General features: G+C 39.6%; 1 protein-coding gene across 1 annotated transcript; it reads left to right on the top strand.

Moving 5' to 3' along the window:
• The first annotated feature begins 881 nt into the window (after positions 1 to 881).
• On the top strand, positions 882 to 11,067 carry LOC102901600 (guanylate-binding protein 6-like). Its single transcript, XM_006934890.5, has 6 exons — positions 882 to 1,018; positions 4,979 to 5,196; positions 6,237 to 6,321; positions 6,662 to 6,852; positions 7,785 to 7,964; positions 10,887 to 11,067. The coding sequence occupies exons 2-5, from the start codon at positions 5,107 to 5,109 to the stop codon at positions 7,956 to 7,958; spliced, it is 540 nt and encodes a 179-aa protein (XP_006934952.2). The 5' UTR covers positions 882 to 1,018; positions 4,979 to 5,106; the 3' UTR covers positions 7,959 to 7,964; positions 10,887 to 11,067.
• Positions 11,068 to 17,667: the final 6,600 nt, after the last annotated feature.

Below are 17,667 nucleotides of genomic sequence, written 5' to 3'. Positions count from 1 at the left end.
CTGTGAACTGAAGATAAATCAACAGAGAGAACCCATTTTGAGCAACAGAAAAGAAAAAGGAATTAAGAATAATAGAGCCTCAGAGACTGTGAGGCATCACCAGGCATGCAAATATAGGCAGAATGGAAGTCTCATTAATAGATAAAAGGTAGAAAGTGTTAGAAAAAATATACGAAGGAATAATAACCAGAAACATGCATAATTTCTGAAAAACATTAATCGACTCATTCAAGAAGCTCCATGAATTCCAAGACATAAGAGTACAACAGAATGCACACCTACAGACATCGTAGTCCTGGAAAAGGATCGAGTCTAGGGAGGACTCAAACTACCCACATTTTGACTTCAGTCTGTACTTTCTAACTGATTAAGTTCTCTTAAGACCAGCAAGACCCTGGGTGATTGACCCCAAGACGATGAACCACCTGACCTTTGCTGCCCAGTTGCACTTACCTACCACTTTGTCCCACATTTTCCTTACATGAACCTGGAAATATTTTTTGGCACTTTGGGGACAGCCTTTGGGACACAAGTCCACTGTCTTCCCAGTGTCGGCCTCCCTGAAACAAATTCCTTTCCTGGCTCGCCACCACTCCTCTCTCTGCCTTTGGGTTTTGTCAATGGCCAGCTGCCAAACCTAGTCTGCTTGCGGCCCCTGGAGCCAGCAGCTCTGTGCCCTTGGTCTCAGGCAGCAGTCCCTTTGTGGACAGGCGAGCTGGGGAGAAAATAAAGCTGGTCTGGTGCAATTTCCTAGGGCCTAACTGCAGAGTCATTGGGCTGCTCTCACTTGCTTCACCCTCATACCTTCTCTGGCTCCGGCGTCTGGGTTCCAGCAGGTTTTCCCCAAATAATTAAAAATAGCATGAAGTGCTTTTACTTTCAGGTTCAGCTTTATGCTCATTTCCTTTCTTAACAACCTCAGTTTGTTTTCAGCTTCTGTGGGAGAAGAAAACAGCAAGGGTGAGTTAAGAGGTACCTGGATGCTCATTCTTGAACAGAACAGCAATCTGTGGCTCAGGTATGTTCATTTCTAAACTGTCTTTTAATGCACTTTAGGTTTGGGCTTAAAACCCTAATTTCTGACATAAACATGAGAACTCAGAAGAGGAATGCAATAGATACATGTAAATATGTAAGCTATAAAACCTCGTGTTTGAGATTTTCCACTTAACGCTGTTACATATTCTTGTTCTAAAATCTACACATTAAAAAAAATCTGAATTACAGAGGAAGTTTAAGACTGCAATGAATTCTTACACACCATTCACTTGGATTTGCCCCTGTGGTGATATTTTGTGACATCTGCATGCTCTCTTTCTAAATAGATATGTAAGTTTTTCTATTAACATTCTTATTCTGATTATTATTTTGGAGCAATAAGTAACAGAGGCTGTGACTCTTCACCACTAAATACTTTGGCACATAGATCTTGGGATCCAGACATGATTCTACTTTGTTTCTTTGGATCCATCTCATTCCCCCACAGCCATTCCTACCTCTCCCTCTGGCTACTATTCCGTCACTCTGGTAAGGACATCCCTGGCCATCCTGCTAATGCTTGCAGTGAATTCTCTGGGTATGTAACATAGCTAACCTCTCCCTTCTTCTAGGGCTCACTCTGTCTGTGTTGCCTCTGAAACCCCATGGTCTGCCAGTGCTGTCACCCCTTATAGTTCCCAGAGGCTTTTCTTCTTTTGTATTCCCAAACTGAATTAAGTCATCTCCACTTGTAATTCAATGAACCCCTATCACTCACATCTCTCTCTCTCTCCTCAGGATTATTTCAGTTTAACCGGTCTACCATGTGCCCAACATGGGGACCGGGCAGAGAACAGAATAGTCAGGGCACCTTTCTCCTCAAGCTTAGACCTTAGTGGAGATGATTAGAGTTGTGATCAACAGTAGAGTATAATCCTTGTTGCATTGTCCGTCATCTTCCTAGTTTGAGATGGTTACTGGGAAGTAGCGTTAACTATCCCCTTGTAACCATTCTTCCTTTCTCCCCTACTAATAGAACTCCTGCTTCTTTGCCATGCACATAGTTTCCCAGAATAATGATGGCAATTCCAGCCTCTCTTGTGGTTGTGTACGGGAATATGGATAACCTAAGAAGCGATTTAGTTTACACAGACTTTACATAGTAAGGTAAAGAGTTAGTATTCTCTGCTTAGAATACAAATGACAGCACACCAGGGACTGCCCCTTACAGATGGTTGAGCATATGATAGGATCTGAAGCTTCCATCCTTATGAAACACAACTACATACCATCCCCAGACTACTAACCCTGAAATTTATGAGGGAGAAATAAACGTAAACTGCTTATGACACATTTCTTTCCTAACTGTTGCAGCTAAGCCTAATTCTAACCTAATAGTTATCTTAGTATCACTCTGAGGGCAGGGGCTGCAGCTTATTTATCTTTTAATCCAAGCACACAAGCACAACATGTGGCAAATAATAGATGTTCAACCAATGAGTTGAAGTAAAAAAAAAAAGGGGGGGGGGCACAATGAATGGGACTAGATATCAAGGAATAAAAATATGAAAAGATATCTTTCATAAACCTGAGCTGAACTGGAGCCCTTGGTGAAGCACTGAGCTGTGCCAGGAGAGAGCCAGGTCTAGAAACTGCTGAGTGGTTTGCGGCTGTCATCCTGACTCTGCAGAAACAAGAGGAGCCCATCGGGTCACAATAATACATTAGAGTAGGTATTGTGAAGATAGGAGAGTCAACAGAAATCCCGTAGAAGTTATTAATCATGGCATATGGGTAACCAATGTTTTTGAAGAAAATTATCTTGCCAGGTAATTGGGTGCCAAGCATAGAATAGTAAAACAGACCTTCAGGCTTCTAGTCATGGGTCTACCATTTATTCACTATGTGCTTTTGGCAAATACCTTACTTTGACTTTCTGATCTCATTTGCAAAGTGAGTAGAATAAGCCTACTTTGCAGGTTCTTGTTAGAATCAATGAGAGCAACACATCGGAGACTGGCGATACCCAGGATTTTGTCTCTAGCTTCATCAGAGATTTGGAGAATAATGCAGGCAGCACTCTGCAGATGGCCAATGGTAGCCCGCATTTTGTGCCAAGGAAAAGTACAGAAGTGCTGATGTATTCATGCTTTGGATAACTCTGAGGCTAGAGAATGACTTTGTGGTCTTATTTTACTGTGAAGCTCTTCTGGGTTTGCAATTTTCCATTGTATCTGAGGAGACAACCTGTATGAGAAATGCTCTTCTCAGAGATTAAATATATATAATATATAATATATAATATATAATATATAATATATAATATATAATATATAATATATAATATATAAAGTATGTAATATATAAAGTATGTAATATATAAAGTATATAATATATGATATATATTATTCCCAAGAAAACTAAATTTCCAACAATTAATTCCTCAAAGTCGGTAGAATTTTAGTAGGAATATATACAATCTCATTTACCCTGCTTCACCTCATATCTACTTTATTTTTATTTTTATTGATATAAATGACATATAACATTTTATAAGTTTAAGGTATAAAACTTGTTGAATTGATATTTATATATTTATATATTGCAACATGATTACAATCATATTAGTCTTAACTAACATCTCTATCATGTCACTTAATTATCATATGTGTGTGTATGTGTGTGCTTAGCAACTTTGAAGTTTATACTCTGGTGTTGTTGTCTATAATCACTATGCTGTGCATCTCTAGGACTTATTTATTTACTAGTTGCAAGTTTATACCCTTGTAAACAACAAACCTCCACTTCCCCCAACTCCCAGCCCCTGGTAATTACCCTTCTACTGTCTTTATGAGTTCAGGTTTTTTAGATTCCACATACAAGTGCTGTCATAGAGTATTTGACTTATCTCACTTACTATAATGCCCTTGAGGTCCATACATGTCACAAACAGCAACATTTCCTTATTTCTCATGCCTGAACAATATCCCACTGTATATATGTACAGAATTCCTTTATCCATTCATCTATTGATGGATATTTAGGTTTCCATATCTTGGCTATTGTCAGTTATGCTGCAATAACATGAGAGTGCATATATCTCCTTGAGATCCTGATTTCAATTCTTTTAGATAAATCCTCCTAAGTGGGATTGCTGGATAATATGGTAGTTCTATTTTATTTAATTTGAGAGAGAGAGAGAGAGAGAGAAAGAGAGAGAGAGAGAGAGAGAGAGAGAGAGAGAGAGAGAGAGAGAGAGAGCAGGCGAGGGGAGGAAAGGGAGGAAGAGACAGAGTCCCAAGCAGGCTCTGCACTGACAGCACACAAAATCTGGAGGGGGAGGTGAGGGGTTCAATCTCACAAACCATGAGATCATGACCTGAACCGAAATCAAGAGTCAGATGCTTAACTGACTGAGCCACCCAGATGCCCCATGGTAGTTATTTTTTAATTTTATGGAACCTCCATACTGTTTTCCATAGTGGCTGAACCAATTTACAATGTATATTTCTACCATCTGTGTACAAAGGTTGTCTCACTTCCACATCCTCACTAATGATTATCTCTTGTCTTCTTACTATTAGCCATTCTAACAGGTGTGAGGTGACATCTCATTCTGGTTTTGAGATATCTCTTATTTTCCTGATGATTAGTGATCTTTTCATTTACTGTTGGCCATTTGGATGTCTTCTTTGGAAATATGCCTGTGTAGTTCCTCTGCTGATTTTGTAATTGATTGTTATTAAGTTGTATGATTGTCTACTGTGTTTTTATGCCTCATTTGGAAATTCTTTTTCCAAAAGATATCAGAGCATGTTAACTGAGAATAGATACTGAAAATTTTTAAGTGCAGTGATCAGGAGGAAAACACTTATTTAGTAGGAGGAGATGGGATTTATAAAAAGTTTCAAACTTCATAGCGTCTTTAAAAAATCATTTTAGAATTTATAGTTTCTAATTTTGAATCTCATTGATACCCTAAACTTCTTGCCTCATTCAGGGCTGGGGATTCTGGTGACCTTAGTGGATGCCTTCAACAGCAGAGCGGTTCCTTCTCTGGAGAACACGGTGATATCTGTGTCCTAGTGTGAGGACTCAGTGGCTCTGCAGAGTGAGGTTCCCACAGAAATGGTCGTGGCAGTACCAGACCTGGGCTATGGAGCAGCCCCCACGGAGCAGCCCCCCCAAAATGACGAGGAGTTATGGAAGAAGTACATGGTACTTTGTCTTAATAGTTGATTCTTCATGTTACCCCCTCTACCTAAGGGCACCTGATTGGCCATAGATTAGCTAACATTCACAGCAGAAGGATGCTGATTATTCTGAATAAGAGAGTTAAAAGGACACTCTTACTCTATTTTATCTCCTTCTCCTCCAAACGCAGGCACTTTATCTGGAAATCTGTCTAATCTCTGAAGCAAAGACAGTACAGACACTCAGATGGCCTCCTTGACGGAACATCTAGTTCCATGGGGGCTTGAAACATGCTTCAGTTATTTTGAGCTGGCTGCTTTTTCTGTGCACTCTCACCCATTCAATCCAAAGTTCTCTGGGAAGATTGTTACCAGATCATTCTTTACCTTTATTTTACTTTGAGTTGTATGACTGTTAATCATGCCTTGTAGATAGCATTACAGGATGCCATAGCTGCACAGAGCCATAGAGATTATATAATACAAACTCAACATTTCACAAGGAAGGCTCAGGGAGTTCAGAAACTTAACCAATAGTCTTGAAGGAGTATTTCTGAGATGGTAGTAATTCAAGTTTCATTGAACAGTAATTCACACACCATGTTTCATGCAGTGAAAATGTACAATTGACAAAAATGTACAAATGTAAATGTACAGTGATTTCTTTCACACGAGGAAGGTGGTCTAAGAAATCTTCCTGGAAGAGGAGTGTGACATACATTTTGAAAGATTTGTACATATCATCCAGGGTGGATGTTACTGGAGGAGTCACAAGCAGGAAAAAAAAAAACGCAGCATGTGAAAAATATGAAAGCATCTGAGGTTACACGTCTGGAAAACTGCACTTTCTTCTGACTGGTGGAACCTAGCACGAGTGGAGGGAAGCAGCATTGGCAGATGAGGCTGGAGGAATAGTGAGACAGGCAGGGTCTTAGAACATGCATTTGTAGGTGGGGGGCAGGGAACAACTAGGGAATTTGATCAGGGCAGTTTTTTTCTCAGAATATTTCAACGGAAGTTCAGATTAGACCTGCCTGATATGTCTTTGCCCTTTGTGATTCCCAGAGTTTAGTTCAGATGAAGAAGGAACTAGAGGGAAGCTGCATGAAGAAAGATGAGCTTCTCCATGAAGCACGAGAAGCCTTGGCAGGTATGGGGAGGGCTCTGGGCATGATGGGGAGGGAGGTTCCTGCCAGGCCCTCTGAGACCTCTGACAGGAAGATCTTTCGAAGCAAGGAGTTTCCTCTCCTGTGGAAGGCATGCTCTGCTAAATCTGAAAATAATAAGACAAGGTGTGGTTGTTCGTCGGCCAGCCAGTCAGGGGGCCTTTCCCACCTTGTTCTCAAACCTGCCCTCGATGTGTGGTCACGAGTTAAATTTGGACATTTCTGTCTGCTCTTCCCAGACAGTTTGGTGTCTGAGAAAGTGGTGGTTGTGGGACAGGGGGTTGTTGCTTTCAGGCTTAACCACTGTTTTCTTGCCTGGAGCAGAGGAGCAAGCCAAAAGAGAGACAGCTGAGAAGGAAAAGCGGCTTCTTGAGAAAAGGTGTAAAATGCTGCAGCAAAAGTTAGAGACTCTAGAAACAATTTTCCAGGAATCCATGGCCCAAATGAGAGAGGAGATAAAGAGAGAGAGAAAAAACCTTCTGAGAGGGCAGAATGAGAGGATTCAGAGGCTGGAGGTAAGCCTGGCTCGGGTCTGGGCAGTGACTGCAGAAGAAAGCCCTGGAACCCTAGCAAGGGAGGGCTGAAAGTTAAAGCAAAGCCAGACAGAGAAGCACTGCTGTCATTTACTGCACTCAATTCGCTACAAGCCCTGAATCTGTAATGGCTTGTGTCAGGGCACGTGGGCTGTGTTCACGCTGAGTTTCTGGAGAGTCCCATAGGAACTTGTAGCTCCAAGAATTTCTGGAATATAATTCACCTTCCCAGCGCATGTGCTGCTGTTCTGAGGGATTCCTGGATGATCTCACGGAGCCAATATTAAATGGGGTCCTCAGATTTATCGTCGACGATGTCCTAACTGGGTGTATGTAATAAAAGCAGCAATTGGTTCACTTTCCCGAGATTACTGCCAGTTTTCAGGCACCCTACCCACCCAAAGACCCTAAGATAGATCTCTGCTGGCCTAAAACCATCAGATATGTATAGACTCAGAAGTGAGGGGGACTGATAGCTCCGAACCTGTAGCTGTCCCCAGGAGAGGATGGCCTGTCTGAGTCAGCATGCGACATAGGGGAAATTCTCTCTTCTCCCGACTGGAAGTGTTTGCATCAGATTTCTCAACCATTATTTCTAAGATGTGGGTGAGCATTTGTGCCATTCAGATGAAAGAGTCCCTCCTAAATAGCATTAATAGAATATCATACAATTGTCCTCACACCTGTTTAGCACCCTCGCAAAACCTTAGTGATAGATGAATATAAGTAATAAGGTACTTCTTATTCTCCAGCCCCAAACCAGGAGATATTCCTGCTGTAAATGATCTAATAAGAGAGAATACTTGAAAAAGGAAAATGCAGATAATTTTATAAATTATTAATATGTAACCTTACTCCTGAAAGTTTGGGATCTTTAAATGTTTTTCTTTTATGAATGTATCACACAATTTTAGGCCCAAATAAAAATCATGACTGGTAACAAGCAACATACTGAAACTGACTGCACTCCAAAGATAATGGAGAACAATGACGGAGAAGATACTTCGCGGCCTTCGTGGTGGCCTCAAATTTGTGAGCTGCTACAAGAGTTGATTTTACTAATGGTCAAGTTTTTCTCTTGTATATAATTTCAGGTAATTTTCACAAGTTTTCATAACAGCTTTTTGATATAGCTTATTTTCATGCATATGTACCTTTTCTGTTTTTCAGCAAAATTTAACAGAAAAATAGAAAAGTAGAAAACAGAAAAAATAGAAATGCCCTACTCTAGGGCATCAATGGTTGACAAAAGATAGAGTAAATGTGGCTGCACAGTTAATTTAAATGGATGTGGAAATGACTGATTAGAAGACAAAGAGAAGGTTAAATTTGTAGCCTCCTGGAAAGAAACACATTGGAATATAATTATCAAGAAGTGCTTCTGAAAGTTGCATCTGAATAATTACTCAAATAGATATCCATAGCGTGTTCTTGAGTAGGATGGGCCAGCGCCATATGCAAAGCAATTCTTTCTTGGTTTACCTGTAAATTTTATGCATTGCAAGTTAAAATTTCAAAAAGGCTAATTGCAAAATTTAAACGGAGCTGATCAAAAAAATCAAAAGCCAAGACAATTCAGAAGAGGTACAATGAAATGTATAGATCTGCAAGAATTAGAACAGTGTGTCACTGAGCATAAATATAAAAATATAAGAACAGAACATACCGTGGAGTCTAAAAGTAGAAACCCCACCACATATAGGAATTAAGTGCATGTGAACAGTGTTATTTACGTACTTATTTTTTTAAGCATATTTATTTTTTTTTTAGAGCAAGAGAAAGCACGTGCATGCACACACACACAAGCAGGGGAGGGGCATACAGAGAGGGAGAGAGAGAATCCCAAGCAGAATGCGCACTGTCAGCCCACTGCGCCACGTGGGGCTCAATATCACAAATGATGAGGTCACGACCTAAGTCAAAATCAAGTCAGTCACTGAGCCACCCAGGCACCTCCACCCCAGTAATTTAAAATAACACTTTTGGGGGCACCCGAGTGGCTCAGTCAGTTAAACAACAAACTCTTGATTTTGGCCCTGGCCATGATCTCACAATTTGTGAGATAGAACCCCACAGGCAGCAGGCTGACAGTGCATAGTCTGCTTGGGATTCTCTCTCTCCCTGTCTGTGTGTGTGTGTGTGTGTGTGTGTGTGTGTGTGTGTGTTCATTCCCCCACCCCAAAATAAATACACATTTTTAAGAAATAAAATAAAAAAGTAAAATCAGTGGGAACATACAGTTCAGTATGAACTACATAACAGCTGTTGTCAGACAACTGGAGAGCTGTGTAGAATAAGAAGGTGAGTAGATCTATTGTAAATTTTGTGTAAAGTAAGTTCCAGCTTGACTTCAGATGAAACATCAAAAAGCTCCACAGAAACAGAAAATGTCAGATAATTATAAAATTATGCTCAACCATCAAATTTATTTTTAAATGCCATAAAACCCTTGGGGCGCCTGGGTGGCGCAGTCGGTTAAGCGTCTGACTTCAGCCAGGTCACAATCTCGCGGTCCGTGAGTTCGAGCCCTGCGTCAGGCTCTGGGCTGATGGCTCAGAGCCTGGAGCCTGTTTCCGATTCTGTGTCTCCCTCTCTCTCTGCCCCTCCCCCGTTCATGCTCTGTCTCTCTCTGTCCCAAAAATAAATAAACGTTGAAAAAAAAAATTAAAAAAAAATAAATGCCATAAAACCCAAAGATGTATAAACACTGACAAAAACTACATTAAAATAAAGATAAATTCATTCTAGTGAAAAAGAACCTAAAGAAATTCAGAAGCCAAGAATGTTCCGAAGAGACAGCCGTGATTTCTGTCAGAGGGAAGAGCTGATTTATATGAGTTATACATCATAAAGGGCCACAAATCAATAAAAGTGGGCAAGCTTTGAACAGATAGCTTATAGAAAAGCAAGATATTCAAGTAACTCAAAATAAGAGAAATGAAACAAAACTATAAGATGCAATATTTTACCTCCCATGCTATCAAACTGTGTTCCCAATGTTTCTGAAAACCTGTCCTTTCATGGAAGCCCAAATTGTGTAATATCTATTGCAAATTGTGTCTAATATATATTAAATGTTAATAGATGTCCATTTTGGCACCACATATTCAGTTTTAAGGTATACACACACTCTCTCATACACACACACAGTCATGAAAATTGTGTATTGATAACATGTCCATTGTGGCATTGTCTGTAACTCTAAAGATTGGAACTACTTATATGTCTATATGGGAGTGGTAATGTAAATTTCAGTGCACTTCTACAATGGAAAATTATATAGCCAGAAAATTGAGAAATAGCACGATTTGTAATGACACAGAACAACTTACTAGATCTATTGTAATGTGGAAAAACTGGGGTGCCAACCAATGAGACTAGGGCACTATTTCTGCAAAAAAAAAATGGAATTCATACTACTTATTTGTATACACATGAGGAACTAGCACTGTTGGTTGCTTCTAGGGGAAACTAGGTTTCTGAGATCAGGAATGAGAGGAATACTTATTTTATTCGGTATAAACCTTTGTATCTTTGGAAATTTTACAAGGAGTATGTAATACTTGTTCAGGAGTATGAGAAAAAAACCAACGATGCTGTTTATGGTGATGATGGTGGTGGTGATGATGACAATGATGATGGTATTTAGGAAATTTTACATTCTTAGAAAAGCATCAACCAGTTCAAAAGAGAGGTGTAATAAATAGTGAAGTCCAATACTGGGGGGAAAAACATATATCCTCATCTTGTTTATATTATAGGGTTGAATTCTACTTCCTTAAATTCTTTGAAAAATAAGGTCTGAATAAGAATATGATGCAATTCTGAAATCCTAGCTTGTGTGTCTTCGCTTTCCAACTTCAAATTACAGTTTTAGATGTTAGTTGTATAGTGTGTCTGCGGTGTATCTTGATGTTTTTAGACTTCCCTTTCAGCTGATGTTTGCATGCTTTGCTTTTGTTATAATGAACTACTTCCAGCTGCACAAGCTTGACATGTTAACACCTCTATTCTAGATACCTGTGCACAGTATTCAGACTTCTTCCAACAACCTCTACGATCCTCACCTTTATGTTGCAGACTGGTTTCTCCATGAAGTCTTGGATTTCCTGAATCCTCTAAAGCGGGTTGGGTGGCCCTCCTTTGTGATCTCATTGTACCTATGGCATGATTTTGAAAACTTACGTTACCCATTGACTCTGTTTTGCTGATGATACCTCACTGCTAGGGACAAGTTTATCTTTATCATTGTAATCTTAGTTCCTATTTGCATGTCCAACACTTGATCAGTAACTGCAAAATGATGGTTGAACACATTCCCCACTCTCTAAAGATTCTTCTTTAACAAAAGGTTTATTTATTTATTTTTGAGAGAGAGAGAGAGAGAGAGAGAGAGAGAGAGAGAGAGAGAGAGAGAGAGAGAGAGAATGAATGAGTGGGGAAGGGGCAGAGAGAGGGGAAGAATGAGAGAATTCCAAGCAGGCTCTGCACTGTCAGCACAGAGCCTGATGTGGAGCTCGAACTCATGAACTGTGAGATCATGACCTGAGCTGAGATAAAGAGTTAGATGCTTAACTGACTGAGCTGCTCAGGTGCCCAGTTCCTGTTTTCTATATATATCCTCACTAATTATGACAGATGCTTTAAAGGACCCTTAAAACAAAGGGTATAGTTTTTGACAGAGAGAACAAAGACAAAAGGAGATGTAGAGAAAATTAAATTTCCTCATAACCTGCAGCCCAATGACAAATACTTGAGACAGGGAGAGTATGACATTCCTCCAGGAACTCCCAACTGTGTTAATATTAATGCTTTGCTAGTGGCAGAAACAACCTTACCTCGACAATAGTCAGACTTCCACGATCTTGTAAGTCTTCTTTAATATATGAAAATCCTCTTGGAGACTTTCTTTTTCTCTACCCCTCCCACCTTAAAAGTATGTAATCAATCACTCCTCACAACCCCAGTACAACTCTTTCTCTCCAGTCCTGTCCCTGTGCTTCAATTAAAGACACCTTTTTGCACCAAAAATGTCTCAAGAATTCTTTCTTGACTGTTCACTCCTGAACCCCACATCAAATCACATAAGTTTTAAGATTCTAATACAAAGGGTGTGGAATGAATTAGGACTACAATTCCTAGGAAATAGGACTGTGAGGATACGCATGCTAATTGAGACTTGCTACAGTGTTCTTCCTGAGAGAAGGGCTGATTCATCATGTGTTCAGTTCGAGTTTCCTATGACAACTACTCATGAATGACATCACTCACTTTTGACTCACAGGTCAAAGGAAAACATTTAAAGGAAAATATGAAAAGATAACTCAACATCACTAATCATCAGGGAAATGCAAATCGAAATGACAAGATATCACCTCACACCTATCAGAATGGCTAAAATCAACAACACAAGAAAAAACAAGTATTGGTGAAGATGTGGAGAAAAAGGAACCCTCGTGCACTGTTGATGGGAATCTACACTGGTGCAACCACTGTGGAAGACAGTACGGAGGTTCCTCAAAAAATTAAAAATAGAACTACCCTACAATCCAGTAATCACATTACTGGGTATTTACCCAAAAAAACATGAAAACACAAATTCAAAGGGATACATGCACCCCTATGTTTATGGCAGCATTATCCGCAACAGCCAAACTATGGAAGCAGCCCGTGTCCACTGATAGATGAAGGGATAAAGAAGATGTGGTATATGATGTGGGAAACAAAGGCAAAAGAAAAAAATTACATTTCCTTACAACTTACAACCCATTGACAAGTCCTTGAGACAGGCAGAGTGACCTTCCTCTACAACTCCACTGCCTCAATGATGATACTTGGCTGAGGGCAAAAGGCAATCTTAGCTTAACATTATCCTGACCTCCAGGATCCTGTAAGTCTACTTTAACATATAAAAATTCCTTTGGAAACTTCTTTGATCTCTACCCCCCAAGATATAGGTGGGCAATCCTACTCCAAGCTTATGTGGCCTACATCTGAAGGGTCTCATGACTGAGTTTTTACTAAATGGTAATAAATGACCTTTTCCTAACGGCAGCTAGCCCCCTCCAGGTCCTTAAAACCTTGTTTCCAAAATACCTTGGAGATTTATGCTATCTCTAACCCCCGCCCAACCTGAAGGTATATAATCAGTCACTGGTTTCAACCCCAGTGCGACTCTTTCTGTCCACTGGACCTGTCCAATATCTAATAAAAAAGAGATCAATGAAGTTGTTGCTGATATCTCTTTATGCTTGTTTATGATCCATCATCCTTGAATTACTCACAATCAGGGAATTTTTCCTATTTGAATATTCCTTTTTTATCTGATAACCCCATGTGCCCTTCTGATGTTTTGAAATTGCAGTTGTTTTCTTCATTCCCACATGGATACATTCTTTCTGATTTTAGTAGTTCTGCATATGTCCCCTCTAACCACTTGACACAGGCATGTTGCAAGGATGTGTAACATTTTTTGTGTGTATAATTTTAGGTAGTGTTTTGGTGAGGGCTTCAAGAAGCTCCAATTAACTACATATACTCTGAACTTCCATTAGGGATTTTAATCAGCTTGTCTATTAAAAAAATCAAATATATTCATATTCTAGGGTTTTCAAACTGAGCTGTTATTCTTAGGGATAATTTAATGTGACAATGATGAGGAAGCAAAAGGCAAGCTGAGGGCAAAACACAACACTCTGCAACACCCCCCCCTCCACCAGGTGGGATATGCGTGACATTCCTTAGGTACTCCTGGCTTCCCAAAACAAAGGAAAGGGAAAAACAAATGGTCAACTGATAGAGATCACAGTAGTGTAGGACATGAGTCTCCATCAGTTGGCAACCGTCTTCATGATTTATAAGAAAAAAGCTATCTCCAGAAACCTATAGATGCAACTTCCTAGAGCCCTAACATCACCCTCCTCTTCCATAGGATAGAAAATCCTATATAATCAGTTACTCCTCAAAATCCCAGTGCAGCTCTTTCTGCCCACGAGTCCTGTTCCCATGCTATAATAAAAACACCTTTTTGCACTGAAAATGTCTCAAGATTTCCTTGTTGGCCATTGGCTCCTGAACCCTACTTCAAACCACATCAACAAGAAGCAGATTCGATTTTAATTAAAACAGTAATAATAATTATTGAGTGATTAGTACTACATATAAAGTCCAGAAATTAAGAATTTAGGACACTGTGAGACATGTCTGATTAATAACTTGTATCAAAGGTACCGGCGAAATTCCAGATTAGAACTGTTTCATTACTTTGGTTTTTATGTCAATTTGTGGTGAGGAAAAGAAAAAAATCCTGCAGTTGTCAACTTATAAGGTATTTTATTTAAATGACTTTTTGTTAGTGATCATTGCTAGTAGTGCTTCATCATTTAAAGGAGATGTACCACACCTGTACAGTCTCTAAAATAGACATGAAGGACTACTTTGGAATTTTTGTAAACAGATGTGGAACAGTAAGTGTGAAGTGACCTCATGCCTTCTCATCTTCTAGTTAACTAGATATCTTTATAGAGACGAAGGGACTTACTTGTAATAATATAGATTTGTTAGCCAGTAATACTTTACTGCACAGATATTTGCAGATTCAAGGTCACAGAAAACAAATATGAAAACAAAGCATTGTATTCACCTTGGGCACTGTGATGTGATATAACGAATATACATTTGGTCTTTATCTCAGGTTCCTGGCACAGAGTTTTTAAAACTCTCGGAATTTCCTGAGTCATTGGAATGATTAGAGCACTTTTTTATTATTCTTAATAATCCTCTTTCAACTACAAGGGAGTTTATGGTAATGGAATAACCTGGGAAGATGAAGGCTGGTAACCAGGGTAACTAATTATGTGATTAGAGGGTTAGAATTTTCAGCCCTTCTCCCCAAGGGGCAACAAGAGGTGAGGGGTTGCAGACTGACTTAATCACCAATCATGCTTGTATAATGAAGCCCCATAAAACCCCTAAACAATGGTGTTTGGAGAGTTTCTGGGTTGGTGAACACATGGAGATCCTGGGATAGTGGTGTGACCTGAGAGGGCATGGAAGCTGTGTTGCTTTATACCTTGCCCTCTGTAGTTCTTCTTTTAGAGCTTTTTATCTGTATCCTTTATAGTAAAACAGTAAACACAAGTGTTTCCCTGAGTTCTCTGCACAACTCCAGGAAATTATCAAACCCAAGATGGGGATCATGGGAACCTTCAAACTGTAGTCAAGTTGGTCATAAGTACCATAGGCCTGGGACTTGTGATTTTGAAAAAAAAAAATTATGTTTTAACTTATTTCTGAGAGACAGAGAGAGAGACTTGCACACACACACAAGTCCCGGGGAGGTGGGGAGGGGGGGGCGGGTGCAGAGAGAAAGGGAGACACAGAATCTGAAACAGGCCCCAGGCTGTGAGCTGTCAGCACAGAGCCTGACGCGGGGCTCAAACTCATGAACTGCAAGATCATGACCTGAGCCGAAGTCGGACGCCAAATCAATTGAGCTTGTGATCCCAGTGGAACTTGTGATGATGTCTGAAGTGGTACTGAGCCACTACCCTGTGGGGTCTGATGCTAACTCCACATAGACACTGTCAAATTGAATTGAACTGTAGGACACCCATGTAGAGTATGAAGAGCTGGAGACGTGGTAGTTAATATGGAAAAAACCTACACATTTAGTGTCAGAAGTGTTCTAGGTGCAGAGGAACAGTTTTCCTTTAGAAAACAAATTAATTTTTTTAGAAAACTCTAAGCTACATTAGTGCATCTGTGGTTAAAGGACCAGGGATGTGTTAGGAATGCCAGTATCTTCTGTTTGTCTCATATGGTGAGGTAAATGAGAGTTAACCACAGTACTGTTTGAAAAAAATAAAAATAAGACACTGAAATCTTTTTCCTGCTTGCTGTATCTACTCACCATTCAATTCAGAAAACAGAAACCATCGGAATTCTTGCCAGATGAAGACAAAGTCCTCAGTTCTGTTTGCTGCAGTTTATATGACTGACTTCACAAGGTCATGGAAAGACAGAATAACTATACTCTCTCCTCTAAGAAAAAGTACACAATGTGGTCATCTACATGACAATAATTTTAAAAATTCTCTTTGCTGGAATAGCATATATTATTCATCTTGCCATGTAGTATGTTTAAACACCTAAACAGCAATAGCAAAAGCTAAGCATCATCAGATTTAGAAAAAATGAGGCAAAACAGGGAAATAATCAGAAAGTAGAGTTGAGAAGATTAGATATTTGTCTGCACCTTGCAAAACCTAAGTGCATGGTTTCAATGTCAATAGAGCCAGAGTTCATAGAAACAGACCTATCTAAAGTCATGTTTTTGAGTCAGTAAATAATAATATTTTAATAAAAAGACAAAATACACACATACACATATACACAAGATGAGACTTTTATTTCAGGTAGCTGTACTCTTCCAATTTATATACACATGTAACTCCCACCAGACTAAAATAGAGAACATTATTAACATCCCATAAGCTTCCCTTATTCGACTAACCCAAAGTTAACCGCAATTCTGACTTTTATTACTACAGAATAGTTTTATTACAAATTTTGTGATATGAAAACTTTCCCAGAAGGAAAACAGGATGTATTTAATTAACAAGATTAAGAAATATGTTTTGATTTTTTAGAGTTAATTAAAAGTTGCCAATTAAAAAAATTTTTTTTCAAAGTTTATACATAATTTTGAGAGAGAGCTTGAGTGAGAGAAGGGCAGAGAAAGGGAAAGAGAGAATCCCAAGCACGCTCTGCACTGTCAGCGTGGAGCCTGACGTGGGGCTTGAACCCATAAACCATGAGATCGTGACCTGAGTTGAAATCAAGAGTCAGATGCTTAACCGACTGAGTCACCCAGGTGCCCCAAAAGTTACCAATTTTAAATGATCATGATGAGCTTGATATGTGATAGGCCTTTTGTATGCATTATCTCAAGCTTCACAATCCTTTAGAATTGGGTAGATGATGGAGGAGGTGACAGAGAAAAGAAAGACAAGGGGCAGTTGATTTACACAAGTGTTATGCGGGCAGCTCCTTCTAGTGATTCTGTTTTTCTTCCACTTTCCTAATTTGACAGAGCTGTGAGGTAGATTACATGCCCTTCTTGCTCCTTATTATGACTTCCAGATCATTTATCCTTTTTTTTTTTTAGCCCCCTAGCCCTCCCATAAAAACAAAAAAGACACAAAATGACAAAGAACAACAAAACACATAAAGTATCTTTGAAGCACATGTCATCAGACTCTATTACTCGTTACTCCCTGTTATTCCAGGGGTCCTAGATCTCACAGTCCTTTCATTTACTGAAGATTTTAGCACCTGATTCTTCCCCACTTTACCGCTACTCTTGTTAATCTTGGGGCCTTCAGCATCCAGCAGACAGCCATCTAATACCACGACCTCTCGGTCTGTTGACTTTCTCATATCCAAAGTCTTGTCAACCACCTCACCTCAGCCTGGACATATTTCCAACGGGAACTAAACCTCCCCCATAATCTCAATTGCAAGCATCCCACACAATCAGTCCTTCTCAAGACCTCCTCCCATGCTGCCACAGCAAGTGGCCAATTCTCCGCCCTCCTCTTGTTTTATGTTTCAGCAACATTTGACAAAGTTAATCAACCCTCCCTTCCTTCTTAAAGTATTTTATTTTTCTGGCTGCTTCTCTGTCATACCCTCCTTGTTTTTCTTTATCTCACCAGTAATTTTTTTTTCAGTTTCCAATTCCGTATCCTCTGACTTATTAATCTATAAATATTATACTTCTCAGTTTGAGAAATT

Source organism: Felis catus, chromosome C1 (assembly GCF_018350175.1).
Source record: "Felis catus isolate Fca126 chromosome C1, F.catus_Fca126_mat1.0, whole genome shotgun sequence".
Lineage (NCBI taxonomy): Eukaryota > Metazoa > Chordata > Mammalia > Carnivora > Felidae > Felis > Felis catus.
The sequence above is the reverse complement of the archived record's forward strand: the minus strand, read 5'-3'. Positions and strand labels throughout refer to the sequence as shown.

Coding starts and splice junctions, on each gene's coding strand:
- LOC102901600 (XM_006934890.5), top strand. CDS start 5,107: ATGGTCGTGGCAGTACCAGACCTGGGCTATGGAGCAGCCCCCACGGAG. Junction 5,197..6,236: donor AGTTATGGAAGAAGTACATG/GTACTTTGTCTT, acceptor TGTGATTCCCAG/AGTTTAGTTCAGATGAAGAA. Junction 6,853..7,784: donor AGAGGATTCAGAGGCTGGAG/GTAAGCCTGGCT, acceptor ACACAATTTTAG/GCCCAAATAAAAATCATGAC.